Source organism: Emericellopsis cladophorae (assembly GCF_022114955.1).
Source record: "Emericellopsis cladophorae strain MUM 19.33 chromosome Unknown NODE_16_length_390664_cov_118_533041, whole genome shotgun sequence".
Taxonomy (NCBI): Eukaryota; Fungi; Ascomycota; class Sordariomycetes; order Hypocreales; family Bionectriaceae; genus Emericellopsis; species Emericellopsis cladophorae.
Window position 1 is genome coordinate 167995 of NW_026250941.1, and position 10412 is coordinate 178406.

Sequence of the window (10412 nt, forward strand, 5' to 3'; positions counted from 1 at the left end):
TTGGTGTAGACTCCCAAGTCTCACTATGAGTCTCGGGCCCCAGCAGAAAGAAGAGACGACCATTTCTGTAACGCATAGCCTTCCCCTGTCATCCGCCGTGCGCCCCTAGTCCACCCCTGGCCAACGAAAACGACACACCTGGCTGGCTGGCTCTCATGCTCGTACGTACGTACATACATATTCATGCCGTGGCCACCAGTCAGAGAGCGAGACTCTCTCTCTCCCCTCCTCGTATCAGATGCTGGCCTGGGCTATTTGCGGTTGCTTCGTTGTCATTCATTCCTTTCTTTCGATTCACAGTCACTCTTTCTTTCGTGCAGGTACTGCTTGGTCGGTCCACACCCTCCTTCATTTCTTGCCATTCTTACTCGCTCGTCCACGGCGATCCGTGTGAGCTGGCAGCTTGACAATTCGATTCTCATACAACGGCCACATTCATTCCACTCTGACAACAAGAGACAACGCCCTAGCCTAGGGCCCAGCAACGGGGAAGATGCGCGTGTTCAACAACGGGAGGCACAGGACGGGATCGTCCTCCTACAGGCATCCCAGGAACGGTTCGACGACGATTGAGAGTATCCCCGAGATCCCGGGTGAGGAAAGCCCGCCTCCGACTCGGAATGTGACGACGTCCTCATCCAACCGACCGACATTTGGGTGGCCGTTTACCGCCCAGTCCATGGCTGGTTCTTCACATCGCCACTCGACGCAACCCTCGACGCAACACTCGACGCAACAATACACACAGCACTCGGCACAAAACTCGCGCAGTACGAGCTTCCTGAGGAGAAACAGCGGATGGATCAACCTTCGACCTGCGTCGAGCGTCCTGGGGAGCGACATCATCCCGGACTATGTGGTGAATTTCATGAGGGGCGAGACCCCAGAGTCACTCGCCCGGAAACAGCACGAGCGCGAGGGTGGCAGTCGTGGCGCGGAGCCGGGCCACACGAGGAACCAGCACTCGCAGGTGGCCGAGTTCTTCTCGACGCATTCGCGCATGGGATCGAGGGGTAACTTGGAGGACATGCTGGGCAACGGGAAGAAGGGAAGTTTCCTCAAGAGGTTCATGTCCGGGTGGAGGGGTGGCATCGCGCTCAACATGTCGCTTGCATTCGCGATCCTCTTGGCGGCGATTGTTTGTGTCGTCGTTGCCGTCACCACGGGGCGGCTGGAAGCGGAGCCGACGACGATGCTGCAGGGGACCTGTGGCCGGGTCAGCTCGATCGATCTCGGATTACACGTGCCGCTGAACGTGTTTGCCGTCTTCTTCATTGTGTGCGCCAACTACGTTGGCCAGGTGCTGGTCAGCCCGACACGGACGGAGGTGGCGGCGGCGCACAGCAAGCAGAGGGCGCTGGATATCGGCATCCCCTCGGTGAGGAACTTGAAAGCTATTTCAGCAAGTCGAGCTCTGCTGTCGGCCCTAATCATTGTCATGGCCGTTGGCGCGCAGGTTGTGTGCGTACCGAAGCCCCTTTTTCTTCTTGACTAATCGAAGGACGCTGACTGACCCGGCCACAGCTACAACTCGATCCTCTTTACGACTCGGAACGACGACGGGGCCTCTTGCGAGCTCATGATGAATGGCGCTCTGCTAGGCGCCGTGGCCATTCTCAACCTGGTCTTCATCTTGGGGCTGGCGGCAGCACTCGCCCGACCGGCGTCCAGCAATCCGCTCGTGACCGTCGGCGACGCCATAGCCTCATTCATCACCGAGGCAGACCAGGATACAGAGGGCGCATGCCTCGTCACCAAGGCGGACATTACGTCTGGGCGCTGGGGCTGCGGCGAGGCGCGGTACTGGTTCTCGCAGACGCACCGGTGGATCGCGGTGCCGTCCAAGGTGCGATGGGTAGGGTGGTTCGTGACCTGGCTGCTGCCGACGGGCATGGCCGGGGCCATGCTGGGCATGGCCCTCGTGGACGGACCGAAGAACGCGTTTGGGTCCTTTAACAAGCCGACGGTGACATACACCCTGCCGCTGTCGATCCCACGCCTCGGCGAGTCCATGCTGCTGGCGCTGCCGCACCTCCTGCTGGCGGCCCTCTACTTCTCGACAAATGCCATCTTGACCGTGTTCTACCTCGCCCGGGAGTTTTCGCAGTTTGCGATCCCGGGCAACTTCTGCTCCCTGCGCATCTCGTCTGGCCAGCCGCTGGGCGCGCAGACGACATCGTACTACCTGTCCCTGCCACGGCCGCTGTCGTGGGTGCTCTTCCTGCTCTTTGTGGCCAAGGGGTTCATGCTGAGCCAGTCGTTCCATCTGACGACCTTGGACTCGACGCCCACGATCAGCCTCAACCCTCTGCCGCTGGTGATCCTGATTGGCCTCCTGGCCGTCACGGCCGTCATGGTCCTGGGCCTGTCGCTGAGGAGATCCGACATTGGGCCGGCAAGCGACGAAGGACGTCGTCCCGGGAACCCGCTGTCGCTCAAGGGCGGCTCGTGCTCGGCAGTCATCAGCGCGCGGTGTCATCGTTCTGCTGCCGAGGGGGCAGACATTGCGGCTCTGCCGTTGACGTGGGGCGTGGTCACCGAGGGCAAAGTCGGTCACGCTGCGTTTTCAAGTCGGGACGTGGAACCCTTGACGGTCGCAAAGGCGTATGCTTGACGGATTCTTGTTTGTTCACTCTGCTTGATCTTTTTGATACCTCGATTTAGCTGGCTTTAATGGATTGCATTCCTCATGCTTGGCTGTGTGTACTGCCGCCGTCGCCATGCGAGGTGGGAGGTGAGGAGGAGGGTCATTGTTCTAGAAGGCGTCTGGTGCGTGCGTGCGTGTGTGCATGCATGAATGGATGCATGAATCGAATCATGTTCAGGCTCCGACAAATCCTCCATCGCCTTTCCAGCCGACCCAGCCGCCCCCGTCCCAGCGGGCCAGCTCTCCCCAATTCTAGACGCCCCCAACGAGTAAGTCTGGTCCCTTGGTGACCTCCCTGATTAGGGACAATTGATTGATGCCTTGTCCCCGCCCGCTGCGATTGGTAGGGTGTATTGCTCGGAAAGGCGCTGCTGGCTGGGCCTGGGCTCATAAAACGGAACGGATCACATCATGTCTGGCGATATAAACATCAGACCACTCTACTACGCCCTCCTCACCCTCTGCTGACCAGCCCGTCCCTATCCGTTCTATTTCTCCCCCTCTCGTAAGGTGCTCTCTCTCTCATATTATACTATATACTCCAGTACATTATTTACCGAGTCAATCCCAGACTAGCTCCCATCACAATTACTAGCAACTCTGCCCCCCCCCCCCGCCCCCCCCCAATCTCAGCCTGGTCTTGGCGCCCACTGCACTCGGACGCACTTACAAGCAACATCAACCATCAACCATCACGGCACGCCCAAGACGCTCACCACCATCGCCCCAATGGCGCCCTCACATACCCTCACATTGCATCTCTGCAAGCAAATCCACTCGTCCCTCTCGTCCCTACGCCAGCAACGCCAACAACCCGACACCACCTCATCATCAGCAGCAGCAACAACAACAGCCACCGGACCAGCAGTCATGGAGCCCAGACGGTCAAGCTCGAGTTCGAGTTCAAGTTCAAGTTCCACCGGCAGTTTTGGGGCGAAGCGAGAGTCCGACAGCCCCTGGGCCCGTTGATCGTTGTCGAGGAGGAGGAAGATGGCAGCTGGCTGGCTAAAGGACATGACAGGACATGGGCGTTCTTGGCGTTGAATTGGAGCATCATACCCTTAATACTTCTTTAGCTTTCATTGTCACTTTCCGTTGCTGATCATCATGCAATTCGTCAATCCTTGTATATGCTCTCACTCCGCGCGCCATGTTCAACGTGATGATACGTAGATTCAGAGGATAGACACTAGGGACAACGGACGTACGCAATGCGTAGCAAATGTAAATCAAGATGGCCATTCGCTCCTGTAGGCCTCCGCCGTTCCTCTTCTATCCGTGTGTAGTAGTAGTAGTAGTAGTAGTTGCATGCCGTGCTCTCTAAAAAAACAAAACAGTAAAAACAAAAGAGTCTTCCCTCGTCCACCCAACCAAGCCCTCTACATCGCCGACGCCGCCAGCGTGTTCATTGTCGGCGCCTTGCCCAGCTTCCGCTTGGGTCGAGAGGCATCTTCACCGCTGTCGTCTGGCGACTCGCCCGCCGCCATGCTGCCCTGGATGCGGCGCGCCGCCATCCGCTTCTCCTCCTCGGTGATCTCCTGGTCGTTCTTGCGCATGTCGGGCGTGTGCTGCGGTTCGTCGGGCGAGTGACCAATGGACATGCCCACGCGGATCTGGAAGTGTTAGCCGCCCATACTACGATCTTGTCAACGCACTTTTGGCAACTTACCAATGTCTCGAGGGCGCCGTTGGAGTTGTCGACCAGATCGTCGTCAAACTTCATCCTGCCCGGCTCAAACAGCACGAGCAGCGTGCTGCCGCCAAACTTGAAGTAGCCCAGCTCCTCGGCGCGCTTCACCTCCTCGCCCTCCTTGCGGGTGATGACGGTGCTGCCCACCATCATGGCGCCGACGCAGATGACCATGACGCGCCCGAACACGGGGCTGTCCACGGGCACGAGGATGCGGACGTTCTCGCCGTAGACGTCCAACGCCGACCGGATGGCCATGGGGTTGACCGTGTAGTACTCGCCCTCAATCATCTTGGGCTCGCCCATGATGCCGTCGACGGGGATGTGGAAGCGGTGGTAGTCCTGGGGCGCCAGGCGGAAGATGCCCAAGGCACCGCCGTCGTACCGATGCACGTCCTCCGGGTACGCCTTGCCGAGCAGCCGCTTGATGCTGAATTCGCGTCCCTTGACCCAGATCTTGGTGGCCTGGTTGATCTGGTTGAACACGACGCTGCGGCAGTCGGCGGGCGAGACGATGATCTTGGGGTTGTCGGGCGCGGAGCAGGGCCGGGCCCCCGGCTTGAGCGCGCGGTAGAAGAACTCGTTGAAGTTTTTGAACTCGTCCAGCTCCAGGAGCACCTCGCTCGTGTCGAGGCGGTGGAAGTGGATGAACTTTTCAATCTCGTCCCGGGAGGCTGGGTCGTCGAATTTGCGGCCCTGCTTGATGCTCAGGTTCTTCAGCACCCGGCGGATGCTCTTGTTCTCCATGTCGCGCGACTTGAGGCCCTTGTACAGCATCCGGATGCCCATCCGGACGTAGACACTCATCTTCTCCTCGTTGATCTGGCCCGTCAGGCGGTCCTGGACGAGAATGTTGGCCGAGTTGGCCCCCAGCTTGTAGCCTCCGTAGGACAGCTTGGTGATCACCTTGGAGTACCACTTGCGCTGCGCCTGGCTGGCGGTGACGAAGCCGTTCATGAGCACCGTGTTGACCTGCCGCCAGTCCTGGCTCGCGCACGTCGCAATGTGCGTGATAATGTCTGCGTCGCTGCGCTTGTTCAGACGCGGCTGGTGGCAGATGGGGCACTCCTTGATCTCAATCACGTGCTCCTCGCCATTGTCCGCCGGGTCGTTGTCCAGCGTGAGGTCGCCCTCGTCGCTCACCACCTTGGTGATCTCCGGCACAGCCCCCTGAGAGATGCCACTAGCCGCGGGCGTGCTCGCGCCCGAGGCGCTCGTCGAGTCCCCCTCTGGTAGCTGCAGGTTCTTCATGTCCGGGACCATGTGCTTCAGCTTCTCGCCCACCGTCGGCGGCTTCGACTTGGCGTTGAGCTGGTCCTCGAGGCAGAGGACCGCCTCGTCCATGCTGAGCTCCCAGGTGTCCTCATTGTCGGCCGCCTTGTGCGGGTATCTCTGGAAGAAGCTGTCAATCGTCGATTCGGTGAGCGTCGAGCCTAGTGTGTCCAGCATCGTCATCATCTCCACCCTGCTGATGCGGCCGCTGTCGTCCGTGTCGTACTGCCGCAGCAGGGCGCGCCAGAACTGCTGGCGGAGCGCTGGGTAGGGCATGTACTTGGCCCGTAGGTAGATGGCAGGGTTGTGCTTGGCCTCCCACTTCTCTAGGTTCTTGAGCTGCAGAGGGATCGTCACGCTCGCAAAGTCGTCGCCCTCGGCCTCCCCCGGCGTCTCGGCAGCTGGCTCGGACGCCGGTGCCGACGTGGGCGCAGCACCAAGGGCAGCTGGAGCAGTAGTAGTAGCGTGCTCGGGGGGCGCCAGCATGCCGTTGCGGCTCGCGGCCGCGGCCTGGTCCGCGGCCGAGACCTGTGAGATGCCGCTCGCGGCCGAGGAACTCTTGTTCAGACCGGGTCGGATGAGCTTGGTCAAGCTCTGTGTAGAGGAGGACCGGGACATGCCAAACTTTTTCAAGCGGCTCTTGGTGCCCGTCGACAAGGCGGTCCGCGAATACTCGGCCGGGTCCCTCAGTTCATACAGCCCCGTCTCGGGATTGGCCTCGGGCGCCTGCTCAATAATCTCCTGGATCGGCAGGCTGCAGGAGGCGATAAAGTCGTTACCCGAGTACTTGTCGTGGTCGATGACGGTGAAGGCGAGCTGGTACGCCGTCTCGTGGCCCTGAACGTGGAACACCATCTTGTCGTTGAAGACTGGGTTGAGGTTGTGACGGACACGCTTCGTCTTGAAGGTCTGTCGTCCCAGAGACGCCACCACAAAGGGGTCCATGTCGAAGCTGGTGCGGGTGAGGTTGCTCTCCGGGGGCAGATCGGTGATCTTGACGATTTCGAGGTACAGTACGCCGACGACGTCCTGCTCGCCGTTTGTGAAGGCGTAGGCGCCCCGCCTCTTTCTTCTCCTCAACCCCTTGACGCGCAGACGCCTTCTGCGCTTCTCGGCATTGTCGGGTTTCGAGGGGTCGTCGACTTCGTCCGATGACTCTGACTCGTCGTTCACGTCGTCGTCGTCGTCATCATCATCATCATCATCATCATCGTCGGCGTCGTCGTCGTCGATGGCGCCGTTGTTGGACAGGGCTGGCTCCGCGGAGGCTGGCGTCGAGCGCGGGATTGTGGGTGAGAGCACAGGTGTCCGCGAGGGGGTGACAGCAGCGGAGGAGTCTGTCGCATTGATCGGGACGCTGTTGACGAGCGCATAGAACTTGTCGAAGATCTGGGCCGGGGTGGCGGCTGCATTGGACATGTCGAGAAGGGTAAACTGCAGCAGGATCTCGCCCGAGACCAGGCCGGTCTTCTTGCCAGGGCGCTTGCTCTTGAGCGGGTACCACCTGGCTTCCTTGGCCGTGTGGCCGTTGTGAAAGATGTCCTCGAGGGCCAGATCGAACTCGCCCATGTAGTCCTTGCCGAAGCGGTCCTTGTCCCAACAGACGACGTCGAGGAGCAGGCTGTTGATGGAGGTGAGCGGCAGCTCCTCCACGGCGTTCCACTCGGGGTTCAGCGATTTGGTGACAGTGTGTGTGACGGCACGACGATCGCCCAGGGACAGCACGAGGTATGGGTCCGAGGTGCCGTTCCGGTCTTTGGCCGCGAGGTTGCGGCCCTTGAGGATGTCGACCTTGAGGACGAGGCCGTTGCCCATGTCCCTGGCCGGGCTGGCAGAGTCTCGGTTGCTGCGCATCCTGTAGAGGGTGCTCCTCGCGCTGGGCGAGGTGGACAGTTCGTTGCGTGCAGGCTGGGTCTGCTGGGGGCTCGAGTTGGCGGAGGAGGAGGAGGAGGAGGATCGAGACTGTGGCGTAGGACGGCGGAGGGAGGAGGATGAGGAGAGGAGTCGGTTTGGTATGATGCGCTGCATGGTGGGTGTGTGGTAGGTCCTTTTGTAGGTAGCTTGCTAAATACCTTACCCCTTCTGGCTACTGCCGTCCAGTCAGTCCAGTCCCGATGAGATAGACGGACGGAGGGCACCACCTCTAACACCACCTCAGGCTGGTTGCTTTAGCTGCGCACCTGCGACGCTGCTGGGCCGGGCGTACACTGCCTGGCTCTCTCAATGCGCTGGACGCGTCACGGCGCAGCGACAGCTGTGGGGGGACTGAACTTGAGCTTCAGTGGATCTGGGGCTGTTCGTCGCTGGTGGTGGGGTCACTGCGCAGGCACTGGGCACTGTCCCGTGCTGAACGGACGCAGTAGCGGATAGAAGCTGATGGTGACTGGATCGTCCTCGGCGGCCTGGAGCGCTAGGTCCCGTCAATGGGAGGGTCCAGTCTGCCTAATAAGGTACCTTAGGCAGGCGGCGGGCGTGTCATGGACTGGAGGCTGCTAATCGATAAGCCAAGCTCCAGTCGTAAGGTACTTCAAACACCTCGGGAATGGACGTCCAACAGAGCGTGACAGCCCAGCAGCATTCCACTGCGGCGTCAGCGTCTTCCGATGGTGTCTCCCAGATGCTGGACTCGTTCGAGAAGAGGGCGCGCGTGCGTGGTAACGACGATTGAGGAGGACGAGGTGTGGCCGGTGTGGTTGTCGCGTCGAGCTGATCCCATGTCAGATCTCCAGTCCTATCCCAACTGTACGCAGTCCTGGTGGGCACCGCCAGTCATCTGGGACGCAACTCACTGCACTGCACGGCACTGTCGATGGTCATCCGAGCTCGACGCGAACTCTCCCTTTCCCTTCCGTGTCTTTCTCTCTGGCTCTCTCCTGGACTCGTCGCCGGTGGCTCGCTCGTCCAGTCGCGTGTTTGTACGGGTATATGTACGGGTTGCACAGGTCGGGGCACAGCAGAAGGATAGGCAGCCACCTAGGGGGCGAGCAGGCAGGCAGATTGGTAATCTCAAAAGGGCAAGTTGTAAGAAGTTGAACAATTGTCACTGAGACCGAAATGAAATGAAGAAACGGCCAGCGAACCCCTGATTGTCCACAAAAATTCCAGCCTCTTCTCCGACGCGGCGAAGAGGACGTGACGTGCGTGGGCAAGGGTCGCGCTGGCAGAAGCCGTCAGCCGCAAGCAATGAATGGGGGTTTGTTCCAGAAACAAACAGTTGCAACAGACAAGACGCGCGCGGGACAGTAGCTTCTGTACTTGTAGAGGCGGCACAAGACACTGAGCTTGACCCTCCTCTCTGCCACTTGACAGAAGTGCCTCCTTGCCCACGAAGTAATTACCTGTCCCCAGCCAGGGCCTCTGACGAGTGTCTTCTTATCATCCCGTGCCTACGCGTACGTACAGTAGTATCCGTACTATGGAAGGTAATTGCTCCGTAGGTAGAGAGGTACCTACCTGCAACAGGTTACTGGCACGGATATTGCTTCACCATAATGGGCCACGTCCACCAAAGCAAGTCTAGGCACGGCATCTCGATCCCGGGTCCAGTCCAGAGCTCTACCACATACCACGTACTACTACGTACTCACTGCCCTACGGAACTACGGATAGCTAGGCAAGTAGTAGCCCGGATTTTCATAGTGCTACACGAGGTATTAATCCCTCAGATCCGAGCACGATTCAATTCAGCCTGCTCGACTTTCCTCATTGAAACAATTGCAGTACGCACGTAGTAAGGTAAGGAGGTACTTACCTATCTACCTACCTAAAGGTACCTTGGTAGCCACCACCGCCCGGTCCTTCAAACCCCTGGCGGCCTCTCTCTCGGGGCTGCCAAGCCCAGTCCTCGGCAACCTTGCAACCTCACTCACTTCCCTCGAGGCCTTGACTTCATATGAAGTCCATCGTTGGCCGGTCCTCTCCCAGGATAGACATGGCCGAGGCACGATGATGCTACGTACTTGCGTCATTTGGCATCTTGTATACCCATGTACAATTGTTCAGAGACACGAAGCAGATGGATGCACCATGTGTCGATAAACGACAAACAAGTATGTGCTCACGAGAAGAACCCAGGTCCAAGGCACAATCATCTCCTCACTTAACCTCACACGACCTCATGTCCCTTCTCCAACAAATACTTGCAGAGTAGGATCGTCCCCAGCCCTCTAATCCCAACGCCAAGGTCCCGGGGCAAAGCAAGATAATGTAGATTGCGGAACATGGTCACGGAGTGCGACGTCATACGGGAATGAACCTTTTGATTATCACCTGTCAATGAAGCACGTTTCATGCGGCAACGTACATACGTATGTACGTACATGTTCAGGGTAGGGTCGACGTGATGAGCGCGCAAGCCAAGCGAGGGGCCCCCGAGAGTTGGTGTTCTTGCTCTGAGTAACCTAATACATGTGACACTCTCTCGACATAGTCCCTAGCGCTGGGGGCACATTGGAATTTAGTCACATGCTTGAGTGTTTTGTGTCAATGGTTACAGGTATGCGAAAGTGCAGACCTTTCCACTCTACATATAGCCTTGGGTAGCCCTGAGGCCTCATAAGCATAGTGGCTCATAGCTATTGGCACCACCCCTCACAAGGATACTTGGTACTTGTCGAGAGAGTACGGCGTGCCAATCCCTTTTGTTTCTTCTGCACCTGCGATGTATGTCTAGAAAGCCCCCAACCCCCAAGCAAAATGTCCCAAACCGAAACACCTCCTCACGCTGCCCACGCATGCATGCCCCATCGTCAAGATCATGTCCTCATGTCCCATCGTCAGTCCTTACGCTCTCCCTCACCCAGA

General features: G+C 58.9%; 2 protein-coding genes across 2 annotated transcripts; one reads left to right on the forward strand and one right to left on the reverse strand.

The window, feature by feature from the left end:
• Nucleotides 1-493: 493 nt before the first annotated feature.
• On the forward strand, nt 494-2614 carry J7T54_003447 (uncharacterized protein; the record flags this gene model as incomplete). Its single annotated transcript, XM_051505716.1, has 2 exons — nt 494-1461; nt 1525-2614. 2 exons carry the CDS (start codon nt 494-496, stop codon nt 2612-2614), a joined length of 2058 nt encoding a protein of 685 aa, XP_051362884.1.
• A 1412-nt stretch (nt 2615-4026) lies between these two features.
• J7T54_003448 (Phosphatidylserine decarboxylase proenzyme-like protein) lies at nt 4027-7637 on the reverse strand (the record flags this gene model as incomplete). Its single annotated transcript, XM_051505717.1, has 2 exons — nt 4027-4260; nt 4317-7637. 2 exons carry the CDS (start codon nt 7635-7637, stop codon nt 4027-4029), a joined length of 3555 nt encoding a protein of 1184 aa, XP_051362885.1.
• Nucleotides 7638-10412: the final 2775 nt, after the last annotated feature.